The sequence below is a fragment of the Hoplias malabaricus genome, chromosome 10 (assembly GCF_029633855.1).
Source record: "Hoplias malabaricus isolate fHopMal1 chromosome 10, fHopMal1.hap1, whole genome shotgun sequence".
NCBI classification, from domain to species: Eukaryota; Metazoa; Chordata; class Actinopteri; order Characiformes; family Erythrinidae; genus Hoplias; species Hoplias malabaricus.
The window spans coordinates 11,702,376-11,720,393 of record NC_089809.1 but is presented as its reverse complement, the minus strand read 5'-3'; the positions used below and the strand labels follow the sequence as shown (position 1 = coordinate 11,720,393).

Here is an 18,018-nt window from a genome sequence, read left to right as displayed (position 1 = left end):
CACTCACACATGACAAATTCTGCATGATTTATTACCCTTGCTACCATAGTTTCCTATCTTTTTGTTATTCTCTGCCCATCCATCAATATTTAATCTTAATTTTTATTTGATATTTTGTGTGTTCTTATACTTTGATCTGCTTATCATGTCCTGTAAATGCAACATCCCTGCTATAGTGAAGTCTACTATGATGTGTTTGTTGCTACTAGCTGCTAAATTTCCTTCTGAATATTTCTTTTTATCTATCTATCTATCTATCTATCTATCTATCTATAAATCACCATTTTATAAATCAGTACTTGATTCATTATTAAGAGCAATGGACAATTCTGTGGATTTTGGTTGCCATTTACTCAAAACCTGTACATTAAAATCACTTCATATTTCATAGGTATATAGTATGGTAAACATTGAACTGATATATTTTGCTTGTATGGACTACTTATTAAAAATTACCACTTTATGCAGCATGAAATCTGAAAAATTATTAAAAACAATGAACAATTATGGGGACTTTGAAAGCTATTTTCTCAAACACAATAAAGTAAAATCACTTCATATTTCATAGGTACATAGTATGGTAAACACTCAACTTATATCTGTTGGTTGTATGGACTAATGTAAAAATAATTTTTTTATAAAGCAGCAAACTTGACTCATGATTAAAAACAATGGAATATATGGGGAATATGATGGGGAGTTTGAATGCTGTTTATTCAAAAACTATACAGTAAAATCACTTCATATTTCATAGGTACATATTATAGAAAACACTCAACTTATATTGTTGGTTTTATGAAATACTTATTCAAAAATACCAATCATTTATTATAAAAAGTTATTCTGTTTTGTCTCACTCTTTTTCCTGGCTATGCTGAATTTCCATTCTTACTAATAATAATAATACATTTTATTTTTAATGCACTTTACATTTCAAGGAAATCTCAAAGTGATAAAAAAATATGGAACGCCTCACAGATTTGCGTGTCATCCTTTCGCAGGGGCCATGCTAATCTTCTCTGTATCGATCCAATTTTAGTATATGTGCTGCCGTAGCAAGCACATACTCCTGTCTTTTGGATGTAAATATTAAATAGCTCTCTGCTTAATATTTGCAGAGTTTGTTTTACATGTTAAAAACTAGGCCTAAACTGAATGTTTAACGCAAATATACATTTATGACAACATAATATATTTGGGAAATAAGCATTTTAAAATAAATATAAATGAGAATTTTTTTTTTAGTGAACACACACAGCCAGAGAAATTACTGCTAACCACCTAGGCACCTGGGGGCCAGGTTGGGGTTTAGGTAAAACAATATTACCAATTAACACAATTCTGTGTTAATTCAAACAGTAAATAAAACTTAGACAGGTTAAACTTCAGCCATGTACAAACAACAGTCATTTATTTGCTCAAAAATTCCCAGAGCTTCAGAACATAAACAAACCAGAGAGAACAGCGTTTCCCCATGATTGTAGATCTTCCCTCTAAAGGCCAGTTAATTCTTGTTCAAATTCATTGATTTAATTTAACTATTTCGAAACTTTACAAACTAGTTAAATTTTTTCAACTGAAGTAATGTATATACATACATACATGGCATACATATGCCATTTTCCTTGTCTATCTAATAAAAATGCTCTTGATATTGGCATCACTGAATACAGTATTTTTAGTCTTGACATTTGTTGTCTTATTTGTACATATATATGTGCTAATAAATAATGCACATTTTCCAGCATCTTAATATGTTTGCACTTTATCTATGCATGTTTAAAATACAGAGCCAGTGGTTCTCTCTCTCTGGTGTAAAAATATACTGGTAAAAAAATATATATCAAATGGGTACATTATCAATATAAATTCAGGAAGTATGAAGCTAAATCAATGACAAGTATCTGAATATGAATTTTGAATATTTGTGTCATATTTTTCTGACTTTTGAATAATTTAATTATATTAACACCTCGGTTAATGAAAGAAAAACCCATAATGGTCACAGAAATAACTTGAATCTGACAAAAGTAATAATAAATACAAAATGAAAATTAACAAATAAAAATGCAAAACTGAATTTTAACTGTGGTTCAACAGAATTATTTTAAAAAGTAAACTAATTAAACTGGCCTGGACAAAATTTATGCTAACCCTGAAAATAATGTAACCAAAGGGACATGATAATCAAGGTGTGTCCACTATTTAGCATCACAGGTGTCTACAATCTTGTAATCAGTGGGCCTATATATAGGGCTACAGGTAGTCACTGTGCTGTTTGGTGCCATCGTGTGTACTACACTCAACATGGACCAGAGGAAGCGAAGGAAAGAGTTGTCTATAGGCAAGCATGTTAAAAGTAAAGGTTATAAGACCATCTCCAAGCAGCTTGATGTTCGTGTGACTACAGTTGCATATATTTTTCAGAAATGTAAGATCTGTGGGGTGGCAGCCGAGGTCGGGGGCCCTGGCGTTCTGATCCTCGCTTACCGAAACTGGCTCCTGGAACATGGAACGTAACCTCTCTGGTGGGAAAAGAGCCTGAGCTGGTGTGCGAGGTTTAGAGGTACCGGCTAGATATAGTTGGGCTCACCTCGACACACAGTATGGGCTCTGGAACCAATCTCCTTGAGAGGGGCTGGATGCTCTTTCATTCTGGAGTTGCCCAGGGTGAGAGGCATAAGGCAGGAATGGGCGTACTCATAGCCCCCAGGTTTAGCGCCTGTACGTTGGTGTTTACCCCTGTGAACGAGAGGGTAATTTCCCTGCACCTTCGAGCTGGAGAAAGGGCTTTGACAGTTGTTTGTGCTTATGCACTGAACAGCAATTCAGAGTACCAGGCCTTCTTGGGGACCCTAGAGGGGGTACTGGAGAGTACTCATTCTGGGGACTCCATTGTTCTGCTGGGGAACTTCAACGCTCACATGGGTAATGACAGTGAGACCAGCCCTGCTGATCTGAACCTGAGTGGTGTTCAGTTATTGGATTCCTGTGCCCTTCACAGTTTGTCCATTCGAATACCGCATTTCGATGATCGACTTTATAGTCGTATCATCAGACCTGCGGCCATATGTTCTGGAGACTCGGGTGAAGAGTGGTGCTGAGCTGTCGACTGGAGTTCGGTGAGGACATGGAAAACGACATTCGGTAGGCTCCGAGAAGTTTCTGGCAAACCATCAGGCAACTTAGGAGGGGAAAACGGTTTTCCACCAACACTGTATATGGTGGGGGTGGAGAGTTGTTGATCTCGAGTGGGGACGTCATTAGGCGATGGAAGGAATACTTTGAGGATCTTCTCAATCCCACCAGCAGTGGGGATCCTGAGGAGGGCTCGTCTATCACTGGGGCTAAGGTGGCCGGGGTGATAGGAAAACTCCTTGGGAGTAGGGCCCGGGGGTGGATGAGGATCGCCCCGGTTCCTCAAGGCTCTGAATGTTGAGGGGCTGTCCTGACTGACGCATCTTTGCAACATCGCGTGAACATCGGGGGCAATGCCTCTGGACTGGCAGAATGGGGTGGTGGTCCCCCTTTTTAAGAAGGGGGATCAGAGGGTGTGTTCCAACTATAGCGGGATCACACTCCTCAACCTCCCCGGTAAGGTCTATGCGGGCTGAACCAGTTGAACCTTGGATCCAGGAGGAACAATGCGGATTCCGCCCCTTCTTGACCCTTGCTAGGATCCTGAAGGGTGCCGTTGCTCCTTCATGTCGAGAGGAGCCAGTTGAGGTAGTTTGGGCATCTAGTCCGGATGCCTCCTGGACGCCTTCCTGGTGAGGTGTTCCAGGCATGTCCAACGGGGAGGAGGCCCCGGGGCAGACCAAGAACACGCTGGAGAGACTACATGTCTCAACTGGCCTGGGAACACCTCGGTCGCCTGGGACCCCCGGAGGAGCTGCAAGGAGTGGGTGGGTAGAGTGAGGTCTGGGATTCTTTACTCGGACTGCTTCCCCCACGACCCAGACCCGGATAAGTGGTGGAAAATGGATGGATGGATGAATGGGACTGTAGCCAACCTCCATGGACGCGGCTGCAGGAGGAAAATTGATGACAAATCAAAGAGACAGATAATATGAATGGTAACAAAAGAGCCCAGAAAAATTTCTAAAGAGATTTAAGGTAAACTTCAAGCTCAAGGAACATCAGTGTCAGATCACACCATCTGTCGTTGCTTGTGCCAAAGTGGACTTCATGGGAGATGACCAAGGAGGACACCATTGTTGAAAACAAATCATAAAAATCCAGACAGGAATTTGCCAAACTACATGATGACAAGCCACAAAGCTTCTGGGAGAATGACTATCAAGGGATTCTAGAGAGAAATGTGCTGCCCAGTTTCAGAAACTTGGTCTCAGTTGCAAATCATGTCTCTTGCAACAGAATAATGACCCAAAAAACACACAGCTAAAAACACCCAAGAATGGCTAAGATTCCAAATCATTGGACTATTCTGAAGTGGCCTTCTATGAGCCCTGACCTAAATCCTATTGAGCATCTTTGGAAGGAGCTGAAACATGCCATCTGGAAAAGGCACCCTTCAAACCTGAGACAACTGGAGCAGTTTGCTCATGAGGATGAGGAGTGTGGCCAAAATACCTGCTGAGATGTGCAGAAGTCTCATTGACAGTTACAGGAATCGTTTGATTGCAGTGATTGCCTCAAAAGGTTGTAAAACAAAATATTAAGTTAAGGGTACCATCATTTCTGTCCATTCTGTTTCATGAGTTTAATTTTTGAAATAATTGGGTTGAAGCATGGTTGAAAAGCAATGTCTGACTTTCATTGGTTAATTTTCATAGCATTTTTATTTATTATTACTTTTGTCAGATTCAAGTTATTTCTGTGACCATTTTGGCTTTTTATTTCATTAACTTACGGGTACCAACATTTTTGTCCACGTGTGTATTTTATATTTGAATTATATTTGTATGACATTTGATAAACTTGAAATTTTGAGGTGGTGAAATGTTCAAATTTGAAATATTCACATAAAGAAAAAAAATCAGATTATAAAAGTTCAGCTTTTAAACAAAGAAACACATAAATTCAAGTCTTAAAAATTCAGATTGCAAAAATGCAAATCTAATCCTGAGGTCAACCAGCTGGTTTCTCAGGAAAAGTAAACTTCCACAGAAGATCGCAGTGTTTACCAGGATAAATACTGACTGAACTTCCTTCTTAATCAATTTATCTACATAGCATCTCTGTTTAACAAAAACAGGGCAAATCTCTGGATTATAAAGGCATGAGTGCTTTTTTTTTTGTCTCACTAATTTTAGATGAGGTGACTGGACCTTATACTGTTTTATAAACAGACATTTACAGAAATGTAAGTATTTCTACATAAATGACAGGTACCCCGCTATGCTCTGTTCCATATTTTTCTGGTTAATAAATATATAATGGTATTTGCATTTATTAACTTAAAAATATCACCACTGAAATAAAATGTTTTCAAGATCTGAATATTCATCCATCCATTATCTGTAACCGCTTATCCAATTTAGGGTCGCGGGGGGTCCAGAGCCTACCTGGAATCATCGGGCGCAAGGCGGGAATACACCCTGGAGGGGACGCCAGTCCTTCACAGGGCAACACAGACACACACACATTCACTCACACCTACGGACACTTTCGAGTCGCCAATCCACCTGCAACGTGTGTTTTTGGACTGTGGGAGGAAACCGGAGTACCCGGAGGAAACCCACGCGGACAACACACCAACTCCTCACAGACAGTCACCCAGAGCGGGAATCGAACCCACAACCTCCAGGCCCCTGGAGCTGTGTGACTGCGACACTACCTGCTGCGCCACCGTGCCGCCCGATCTGAATATTTTCTCATGTAAATGAGTGTCATTTGCTGAGGTTTAGGGAAAAGCTCAGATTTGCTTGCCATACTGATATAATATAAACATGCAGTTCTGGACAGTTTATGATCATGGAAATACTGTCTCTTCATAAACTACAAAACTGAAGACACTGCTGAAATGACACTCCCACAAATACAACTTAACAGTTACCTTTACAAATTCTTCATTGCAGGTGCACAAATCCAGTTATACACACACGTTTTGTTACAGTTGCCGAGGTGAATATGATACAAAACACATTCACACACTCGTATAAAACATGCACAAATTTTGCACATTTGCAAACCAATATGTGAATTTGTGTAATGTGAGTTGCACACCTGTATTTTTAAAAAAAAAAAATTAAGGGGATCTTTGTCTTGCACAAACACAAGTCAATGACTACACCTGCTCGAATATGCAGCTACAAGTCTCAAATGTCTTTTTCACTCACACTTGACAACTTACGTGCACTTTCAATTGTGCACTAAATATCTCACTTGAATTAATGGGTCTTTTTTTTTTTTTTTCTTAAATATTTTTTTTTCTGAATATTTCACCACCTCAGAATTTCAAGTATATCAAATGCTTTACAAAAATAATTAATATATAAAATACTATTCAAATAGTCAAAATTCAGACAAAGATCATTTAAATATTCAAAATTCAGATTCAAATACTTATGTCATTGATTTATCTCCATAAGCAAGGCACATTTGGCATTTGAACCAATGAGTCATTATATGCAGACTTGAGATCTAAGAATAGTGTGCAGCTGGTAGCATAATTTTAGATGCTAGCACAGCCTTTGCAGCTTAAGTCAGGATCATATTTCTAGGTTACTAGGAAGTAAAACAGTAAATATAGAAACTTTGTTGGTTTGTACCAATATTTGCCTATGATAAATTATCTCAGAAAATCCGCCTATTAAACTACAATCTTAAATTAAGTAATTACTTCGCTAATAATCAATTTAATAATTTGTTACTAACTCAAATTTCAGTTGTAAATTACACATTTTGTATACTAATACAATATTGATGAGTATTTCTGTGCTAACATTATAGTTTCAAGTTTAAATTTTGCAATAAAAAAGAAAAAACAACAAACAACTACAATAAATCAAATGTATGAAATGGGTGAAATAATCTAAAGAAGTTTTATTTGCTTACAAGATTAGCTGGACCATCCAGACCAAGGTTGGTTGAAATGTTTTAGCACAGCCAGTCAAATTAATTGATTTTTAATTAATTATATATAAAGAAATATAAATTCTCAACAAACCTCTATTCAATTGCAGTGCACTTTTTCTACAAAACCAAACACTTTGTGGAAAAAAAAATAGGGAAACAAAAGAGGCAACTACCAGTATAGTGGTAAAGATGTACATGGATTCACTTAATATCAGCTACAGACACAAAGTGTCACCTTACTGGGGATATTTATAACTGAGTTCATGTGGTGTTCATTTGAAGCACCTCCCTTCCCTCTCTCATCTTTACCCTCTGTAAATCTTGGGCTGAGTGATTGGAATACTTTCAACTCTTTGAGCCAGACTGCACTGTAGGTTGGGATTCATGATCTTAAGTCTATATGCCCAGTGAAGCTTCAGCTGGAGGGAGTCAAGTGTAATTGCTCATGATTCACTATCTAGTCTTAACCCAAAGACTACGACTTTTTTTGTCTAGCCTAAAGACAATTAATTTTGGTCTGGACTTGGTAGGACCTCCAGCTTAATTTGAAGACTTCAGCAAAGAAAGAAATGGCAGACAAACTGGGACAATCTGTTGGTGCTGCAGATGAGTCCAATGCCTCAAACATACTCATTCTTCTGGAACGTGTGGCTGGAATCATTGACAATGTGCAGGTGTGTCAGCAGCGCATGGAAGAGAGGCAGATGGAGCTGGAGAACAGTGTAAAGGGTATCCAGGCAGATTTAGTAAAGCTAACCAAAGAGCACAACACCACAAGTGGTACAGTAGAAAAGCTACTGGAGAAAACACGAAAAGTCAGCTGCCATATCAAGGATGTGCGTGTCCGTGTGGAAAAGCAAAATCTACGTGTCAAAAAAGTGGAAGAGACACAGGGTGAGCTGCTAACCAAGAACAAGTTTCGTGTCGTTATCTATCAGGTAAGCCTGTGTAGAGGTACAATATCCATTTCTTTCAAGGTACCCTTGCAGCATGATGTATGGAGTGGTGTAATGTCCATGATCATTTGTTTTTACAATCATGTTGCATTCAGAATTGCATATATTAGTTTTTAAACTCTTTAAGATGCTTTTGTTCCTTAGTAGCATTGCCACTATCTTAATTTCAGGGCCACTGCTCTTCATTATTGTTCATATGAAAATTCTCTCATTTATAGAGTATCAGTGATCCAGTTGGCTTCATATTACATTACAGTAGTGCATTAAAAACTCACTGCATTATGCTTAATATAAATACTCAGATGTGACTGACAAACCTTTTAAGCTTAGTTCATTTTGATTCAGAAACTAAATTAATTATTCATATATAAATGTATTATGCATTTGAAACAAATAACAAAAATGGATCTCCTTTGCTTAGATTAACAATGCGTTAACAATTTTTTTCTTTTTATTTATTTTTATGTTTTGCAAAGACAGAACTAGCAATCATGTTGCCCACCAATTTGAAGACAATACTATTGACGAATCACAATACTATGTTTAAATAAAAGAACAGATTGCGAATGAGCAATGTACTTAAGCTTGACGTTCACATTCTTTAACCAACATTACTTACCTTAATTACAAAAGTAATATCTGAGAAAGTCAATTTTATTGTGAAACTCACAACTGTTTCTATAGGAACTGTACTGTTATACATTGCTTTGTGCATGTAACAGCTGACATACTGGTACAGGGTTATTCTGAGCGCTTACTCTGTGAAGCCACATGTCCTAATATAGTAATATTGAGCTTTACTCAGTGTGGGTTACAAAAATTCCCCAGCTGTATTGAAACCTCTTGTCATTAATGATTAAGATGAGGCTAAAGCATTATTTCAAAACTAGTGTTAAATAGTTTAATATTGAATCACAAACAGGTCCATCCTAAGTATCCAGCAGTACATTGTCAGTAGATATTGAATTTACCAGTCACTGGAAATACCAGGTAACAGAAACAATTTAAACAAGTAAGTCAAAATAACTTTTTTCAGACTGTTTAAAAATGAAAAAAAAAAAATAGTTTGCCTAAACTAATATGTTGTTACTATATTCTACTAAAATGTATTTCTATAAATAATGTTATCCATAATTACTCTATTTAAAGTCTTGTTCTGAAGCTATTGAGGAACTATCACGGAAAGCATGCTACCCTTGAATGCTGTTGTCCACTGCTCAGTAGATATTTTTTATTCTGACGTGCAGCCATAAATCAGAGCACTTCATGCAGACTTGCTGAGGTGTTGCTCACAAAAAAAACAAAAAAACTTTAAAATCTGTTTAATCTGTCAGGTTACTCATTCTTATGTAACATTGTTACCATTGATATCAGTTTTGTAGTTCCAAGTGTACTTGCCTTCATAATTTATGCAATCATTTATGTATTTCAATGGATTCCACTTGAAGTACTGTTTGATAACTGAACAATTAATTCTTCATATTAAACTTAATATTAAAGTCTTGTTGTTAAATCTTGCTGAGTTACACAGCACCTGTTTCCAATATATTAACATGCACACATTTGCACTGTGATGCCTTTTTAAAGTTACACAATAATAACACTTCTTTCTGTTCTCTAGACTGAGTTCTTAGGTCAAAGTAACTTTTATGTTGCTTGTTCACAGCAGTTTGCTTTTCTTTGGTAAATTTAAGCATATACAAAACATAAGGCACTAATGAAAACTTCCACATGTAACACATTTTCTGAGATTGTAAGATGGTGTTCTTAATTGCACTTCAACAAAGATTTCAGAAAAGGGTACAATTTGTGAATTTCTGTAGTTTATTTAATCATAGAAGAGGATTAAATAGAAATTAACCTAAAAGATAAAGTCAAAAAAAACTTGTGAAATTTACAATGTGGGTCATGTCAGCTATTAATTACATTTTACACAATTACATAATTTTTAACGACTACAGGCCTGTGGCTCTAACATCACATGTGATGAAGACAATGGAGAGACTGGTCTTATGCATACTGAGACCCCACGTACGCCATGCACTGGACCCACTACAGTTTGCATACCAGGAGAAAGTGGGCGTGGAGGATGCCATCACTTATCTCCTACACAGGACATATTCACACCTGGACAAGGGGAACAGTGCTGTGAGAATCATGTTCTTTGACTTCTCAAGCGCTTTCAACACCATCCAACCTCTCAGACTGGGAGATAAGCTCCAACAGATGGGTGTGGATGCTCACCTGGTAACCTGGATTACAGATTATCTGTTAGAGTGGCCACAGTATGTGAGACTGAAGAACTGTCTCTCCGACACTATGATCTGCAGCACAGGAGCTCCACAGGGAACTGTGCTCTCACCAGTCCTGTTCACCCTGTACACATCTGACTTCTGCTACAACACTGAGTCGTGCCACATGCAGAAGTTCTCTGATGATGCTGCGATTGTGGGGTGTATCAGGAACGAGCAGGAGGAGGAGTACAGGAGCCTGGTGGAGGTCTTTGTGCAATGGTGCAAACTGAACCACTTCCAACTGAACACTTCAAAGACCAAGGAGATGGTGGTGGACTTCCGCAGGTCAAAGCATGTCCTGCTACCAGTCACCATTGATGGGGTCGACGTGGAGGTGGTGGACACCTATAAGTATCTGGGCTTACACCTAGACAATAAACTGGACTGGTCAGCCAACACTGAAGCACTCTACAAGAAAGGGCAGAGCAGGCTGTACTTCCTGAGGAGTTTGGGGTCCTTCAATGTCTGCAGTAAGCTCCTCAGGATGTTTTACCAGACTATTGTTTCCAGTGTCCTCTTTTATGCTGTGGTATGCTGGGGAGGAAGCATAAAGAAGAGGGATGCTGGGCGACTAGACAGGCTGGTTAAGAAAGCTGGCTCTGTGGTGGGGGCTGAACTGGAGTGCATCACTTCCATATCAAACAAGAGGACCCTGAACAAACTGATTAGCATCTTGGACAATGAGTGCCATCCACTCCACAGTATCATAACTAAGCAGAAGAGCTTAATCAGCTGGAGACTTCGCTCACTGCCAGGCTCAACTGACAGACTGAGGAAGTCATTTGTCCCCAGGGCTATTGAGCTGTTCAACGCTTCACTCAAGGGGAGAGGAGAGATGGACTTCTCTGCATAGTCTGTCTGCCCATCCACCACCACCACCACCTCCTCCATATTTGCACATGTGTACCTAACTGGACAATAGACAGGTCAACCACTGGACAAGTCAACCATCTCATCTTTCTCATGTGTACCTTAATCTGACAGCTACAATAGTAGTTTTATAATTAATACAGGAACATTGCACTGAATTGCCTTGCACTATTTTATTTAATATATTTATTTCTAATTCTGAAACTGCACTGATATTGCACTGTACTTATATTGCACATTCCATACCCTCTGCACTATCCACACTTTTTCAACTTTTAAACTATATGCCACACTCAAGAGATCATCCTCAGCTGCTCACTGTATCACAGATTCTTGCCAGGCTATGTTTGATCACTCTTAAGCACACTATGTTAACTTCTTGGGTATTTGATTTTGATATTTGTTTTAGAGTGTTTTTTTTTTTTTTTACTTTACTTTATTAGTCCATTGCTGTTAGTGATTGTTGTATGTGATGTATGTAAGCTACTGAGACCTTGAATTTCCCCTGGGGATCAATAAAGTATCTATCTATCTATCTATCTACATTGCCACTGAAGGATTTTAAAATACATTACCAAAAGTATTCAATTCTCTGTGACATCCCATTTTTAATCCATAGGTTTTTAATATGATGTCAGCCCACATTTTGCAGCTATATCAGCTTCAACTCTTCTAGGAAGGCTTTCCACAAAGTTCAGGAGTGTGTTTATGGGACCATTCTTCCAGAAGTGCATTTGTGAGGTCAGACACTGATGTTGGTATTGTAAATAATTTTTTCTTTAGTTGGATTAAACCACTGTTCTTAACATCTAACACAGTTTGAAGGGTCACACACTCACTAGCCAGAATTTATCTGTAAACATAGATATCTTATGGCTTACAACAGGTGAATCTATTTCAGATACTGTATTTGTCTTTGTTTTATGACAGTGTCTATGTAAGGTCGTAAAATGGGGTTTTTTTAAGTAGATGCCTCTTAGTTTTAAATTCAGACCTTTGAGATCTTTAAGACCTTCTAGATCTCCTAGACCTCATCCTGGAACCTGAGCACTCAATAAAGAAATCATTGCATCTAGACTGGTCTCCTCTCTTCATTTTGACACTGCCAGAAATAAAAGTTTCAAAATTGGACATGACGGCTTGGCTCGCAGTCTCCACTATAATTCATCCCAAAGATGTTCTATCTGGTTGAGGTCAGACCAGTAAAGTTCATCCACACCAAACTCGTTCATCCATGTCTTTATGGACCTTACTTTCTGCACTGGTGCACAGTTGTGTTGAAAAAGTAAAAGGTCATCCCCAAAAAGCTGGGAGCATGAAATTGGCCAAACTCTCTAAATATGCAGAAGCATGGACTTCCTTTCACTGTAACCCCACACCATAAACCCCCTCCACCAAACTTTACATTTAGCACAATGTAGTCAGACAAGTACTGTCACCCTGGCAACTGCCAAAACCAGATTCGTCCATCAGATAGCCAGATAGGAAAGCATGAATCTTCACTCAAGAGAACACGTCTTGACTGCTCTAGAGTCTAGTGGTGGCATGCTTTACACAGCTTGGTAATGTAAGGCTTGGATGCAGCTGCTTGGCCATGGAAACCCATCCGATGACGCTCTCTACGCACTGTTGTTGACTTAATCTGAAGGCCACATGACGTTTGGAGGTGTGTAGTGATTGACTTTGAGAAAGTTGACAATCAATGTGTTCTATGCCCATCAGCATCCGTCATTTTACGTGGCTTACCACTTCGTGGCTCAGTTCTGTCATTCCCAGCTGCTTCCACAACAATTCAAAATACAGTTTAATGGCAGATTTTACTTGTTTAGAAGTGCACAACACTTCAGTGGAGAGAGCATCTTCTAACGAATTCATATTGTCGAAACAACACGTTTGACTTTTTTTTTTTTATGCGAAAAAAAAAATCACACTCTGTAAATAGACCTTAAGTCACTAAACTGTTTTGCTTTTTAGCTCTGCTGTTTAAATGACATTCATTTGCATTCTAATGTTCACAATGTAGCCTTATTTGGCTTAGGCTAAGTCGCTAGCTAACTATTTGTGGTTCTCAAATGGTGTGAGGAAAGGTCTAGCATAGGTGAACCCTCTGGGTGACTCTCTGTGAGGAATGTGGCGTGTTCTCCCCATGTCTGCGTAGGTTTCCTCCCACAGACCAAAAACACACATTGGTAGGTGGATTGACGACTCAAAAGTGTCCATAGGTTTGAATGTGTGAGTGTATGTGTCGCCCTGTGAAGGACTGGCCAGGGTGTCTTCCCGCCTTGTGCCCAATGATTCCGGGTAAGCTCCAGACCCACCGCCACCCTGAACAGGATAAGCAGTTACAGAAAATGAACGAATGCCATGTATGCACATTGTGGTACTGGCAACCTCTAAACATTCTTGTGCCACCCCTGAAAAACAAATCCTAGAACTGCTATTGGCTCTAGCCTGTTTATGGCATCACATGGCTACCCTACTGTATACTAGGGTGAAAGTAGGCAAAAAAAAAAAAATATGCATAACGGATGGACTACAGTTTGTAATTGTGAAACTGCAAATTGCTACTGTGTGGTCAGTGTAGCCGAGGAAATGGACAGTGTAGAAACAAGGAGGTAGTCATAATGAGATAATGGCTCTCTCTCTCTCACACACACACACACACACACACACACACAGAAAAATAACTGGATTTCTGTCTTTACCAGCTGAATAAATAAACCTTGATTTTAGAATGTAATGCCTAAATAGAGCTAGCCTACATGTAGCCAAGTTTTCACTATAAAATTGTACTAATTTAAAGATATTCAAGACTTTATTTACACCCATTAAGTAGCACTTTTTGATTATGTAGACTCTCACATTTGGTGTAAAACCGACCAGATATTTGTTTAGGATGTTGTGGCCAAGGATGTTCTGTAATTAGTCAACTTAGAACAATATATTTTAGTTTGCTCTTTTTATTGTTAAATTGTGTGATTGTGGTGTGTGAAAGACTACATCAATAAGTCTAGTGATGAAAATGTAAATAAATAAATAAATAAATACACAAATAAATAAATACATAAGCAGGTGCGTGCAGTGCACGTTGGAAGGAAAGGATTAATGTTGCTGTTACAAAAATATTTGGTTACCAAAATAAAAAAAGACAGGATAGAGAAAGGTTTTTCTGGAAGTAAGATGGGTGTAGCCTGTGAGTGGTGTTGGAAATTAACCCTGTTTAGCCCAGAGTCTAACATTAGTTTCTTCATATCTCCACAATACTTAAGTGTTTACATTTCACGCCAATATTTAATCAGTGCAGGTAAAGTTTTTAGCAGCTATTCAGACTAAATGAGCTGGTCCTTGCCTCTGTCCTTTACCAAGAAAGACAGAAGCAGCTTTTCCTTCTCATCCCCATGCACTATTCACAGCTAAAGGAAGTGAGCAGCACTGTGTTCAAATAGTTGTCAGTTGCCATAATGGCAGGGGCTCAGTGGGAATTTATTTTATTATTATTAAAAAAATATTTAAACTGTATTTACTTTTCCACAGCCTGCTGCTAAAAGCACAGATGATCATGCCTGTTGGTGTTAACAGTCTCCAGAACATAAATATAGCATATGCTGAATTTTTTCATGAGAAGCCACACTGGTCTGTGCTGTTATTGATTTAAAAAGCCAACTGGTTACATTATTATTTATTTCTATATATGATAAAGTTAGGGACGGCACGGTGGCGCAGCAAGTAGTGTCGCAGTCACACAGCGGGTTGCTCCGGTTTTCTCCCACAGTCCAAACAAACACACGTTGATAGGTGGATTGGCGACTCAAAAGTGTCCGTAGGTGTGAGTGAATGTGTGTGTGTGTATCTGCGTTGCTCTGTGAAGGACTGGCGCCCCCTCCAGGGTGTATTCCTGCCTTGCGCCCAATGATTCCATGTAGGCTCTGACCTATTGCTGTTAGCTAAAGCTAAACTTACTTATTATACAAATCAATAAAGTGCACTCTGACTGTGTTAAGTGCTATGATACTTTGACAGAATACGCAAACAGATCAAGTGCATTATTTTTGCAAGGCGTGAGACAGTCAACAACAGAGTCAGTGACAATATTAAAAACAACCAATTAAAACTGTTTGCGAACAGCATTATTAAGAATACTGAAATTTCCTGTTTTCCAGACAATAAAATTCTGATCATATTAATATAAAACTAGTGAATGCTCCAATTATGTTGAAATGTTTTGTCTGTTGAAAAAATTTTTTTCTAGATATTCACCTCAAAGTATATTACACTTAACAATGAATGAATCTACATTGACACTAAAGAAATACTTCCAAACTTTTAAGGTACCTTAAGTCATGCTGCGATTCTAGAATTGGAGACACTTGTTTCTATCGGCTGCATACTTTGTTAGCCCCATGTTTCTCAATGGTGAGGAAGACCACAGAGCAGGTAGTATTGAGTTGGTTGATCATTCTTAGCACCACAGTGATACAGTGGCGGTTAGAGTGAGTAGCTCATCAGTTTTCATCAGTAGCTCACCAATTTTGTATCAGCCCTCTTCTAGGACGTCATCAATGGTCACAGGATCCTACACAATCAGCTGCATATATTTAGTTGGTGGACAATTGTCAGTAGTGACAAAGAGGTGTTGAAAGCTTCAGCAGCATTGCTGTGTCTCATTCACGTGTACCAATACAACCCACACTAACTTGCCACCACCACATCAGTGTCACTGTAGTGACACTCTGCTTGATAGTGCTCCCTTTAATGTTCTGACCACTGATGAACAAAGGCTAGCAAAATATGCAAACCAATGGATGGGCTACATTCTGTAAGTGCAGATTTACAAAGTGCATGTATATATAAAATAAATATGTGGTAAGTGGAGCTGATAAAATGTTCCATAAGTGTAGAAACAGAGGTCATTTTAGTGTTATGTCTAATATCTGTTTACTTGCAAATCTGAGACCAGTGTTCAGTAGTTCATCAGTCCATTTTTTTCCTATTATTTCCTTTGTCGTACACTCAAATGAAAAGCAAAATGTTTTGAATGGATGAAACATGTCCACATTTTTTAACATTTGAAAACAAATTATCCCTTTATAGAATTTTTTTAATTATTGATTTTAAATATGTATTTTTAAAGTTTAGAAGAACTATATGTACAATAAATATCTTGTCTTATCACAGGGTGAACATGAGCTGCCTACAGTATTGCCTCCAAAGGGCTCCCCAAAAGAAGAATTGAGTGCCAGTGCTTTCATGGATCCAGATGTACCTGAGGCCCCACTTCCTGACTCTGATGAGGAATACATGGTCGTTGAGGAGGGTGACTCTACTGCTGCTAAGCTGAAGAAGACAGGCCTAAGGCGCATTGAGAGTCTGAAGAATACATTTTCTCGTGAGAACATGAACAAAACCAAAGAAAACCTGGGTACTAAAGTAAACAAGCTTGGTGAGCGCATTGTGACAGCAGAGCGACGTGAGAAGATTCGGAAATCAGGCGAGCGCTTGAAACAGTCTGGAGAACGTCTTAAAGAAACTATCACCAAGAATGTTCCTGCAAAGCTTAACCTGAAGAAGGAGAGAACTGTGGCTGAGGGTCAGGAAGGAGCAGAAGGGACTACTGAAATTGCAGCCCCCATTCCACCACCTAAGGGCCGCAAACCCAGTCCTGGTGTGGCTTACACAGAGCCTATAATGAAGCAAGAAGGAGCAGATGAAGACAAGACAGATGAGAAAGAAGTGCCCATGTTTGATATGAAGCAGCTTTCCTAAGAAGCATGTCAGTCAAGTTAAAGGAAGGCTTGTAGTTTGGATCAAGTTTAGGAAAATGATCACCTAGTGAACACAAGAATTGGAGCACACAAAATGGGTGATTGTAAGACTTGATAAAAAGGAGTATGGGGCACCTATACAAAAAAGGCATTTTATGAATAGTGTTTGCTTGTTATTGGTGGAATTAGGAATGTCATGTAACACAATATATATATATATATATATATATATATATATATATATATATATATATATATATATATTGTTCCTTTTTTATATTTAATATGGACTCAGAAACAGATGGAATATGAATGTTGAATAGCAGAAAATAAACAGGCTGTCGGTGTTTTAAAGAATGTATAATTTTAACATATTGTAGTGTGATTTTCATTCATCACTCTTGCATGTAATATTATGTATGTGATTTTTCAAAGATTAGCTATATTGGTCCAATCTTAATAATCTTAAGATTAAATTTTTCTTTTAAATAAATAAACATACTCAATAAGCTGGTCTCTGAGAGGTCATTTGAAAAGAAAACAAGGTTAGTCATTTGTCAATGAAATGCTTTAAACACTGAAGATATAGCTCATAGTATAATTCTTTTTTCCATTATGAGTTTTATCCATGAACTAATATATAAAAAACATAAACAATTCTGTTGATAAAAGTGAGAAAATAATACACACTCTGGCATGATTTTTTAAAATGTCATATATAATTGTTGTGAATACTTATAACATAAGCATATTATAACATGCCTTGTACATGTGTTTTAAATGTATTATTGGTTTTATTTAGAAAATGAAATAATCTTATATAAAGAGAATGCCAATATTTTACCTTACAAAATTTTTAATTATGTAAGGCCACAACCCTCATTGTCCATTGGTCAGGATTCTGAATGTTGCAGAAGAAGAGGGTGAAGATGAAAGTTTAGTTTTTCTGTGCAGTGGACAGGTGTACATTCTGATATCTGGATGTTGTTTAGTTTCTGCATTGTTAGCTGCATTGGTACTGCTCACAGCATTCACATGCACCTCTGGAAGAGTGGTAAAGAGTACCTGTCATGTAAATAGGGAGGTTGTAATTGC

At 38.2% G+C, this 18,018-nt stretch overlaps 1 protein-coding gene and 1 non-coding gene across 2 annotated transcripts; one reads left to right on the top strand and one right to left on the bottom strand.

Annotated features, from left to right (window-relative positions):
- Positions 1-956: 956 nt before the first annotated feature.
- Positions 957-1,063, bottom strand: LOC136709129 (U6 spliceosomal RNA). The gene has a single exon (XR_010804442.1). It is a non-coding gene; the product is annotated as a U6 spliceosomal RNA (small nuclear RNA).
- A 6,547-nt stretch (positions 1,064-7,610) lies between these two features.
- cavin4b (caveolae associated protein 4b) lies at positions 7,611-16,924 on the top strand. The gene is made up of 2 exons (XM_066684158.1): positions 7,611-7,979; positions 16,337-16,924. The coding sequence occupies exons 1-2, from the start codon at positions 7,611-7,613 to the stop codon at positions 16,922-16,924; spliced, it is 957 nt and encodes a 318-aa protein (XP_066540255.1).
- The last annotated feature ends 1,094 nt before the right edge of the window (positions 16,925-18,018 follow it).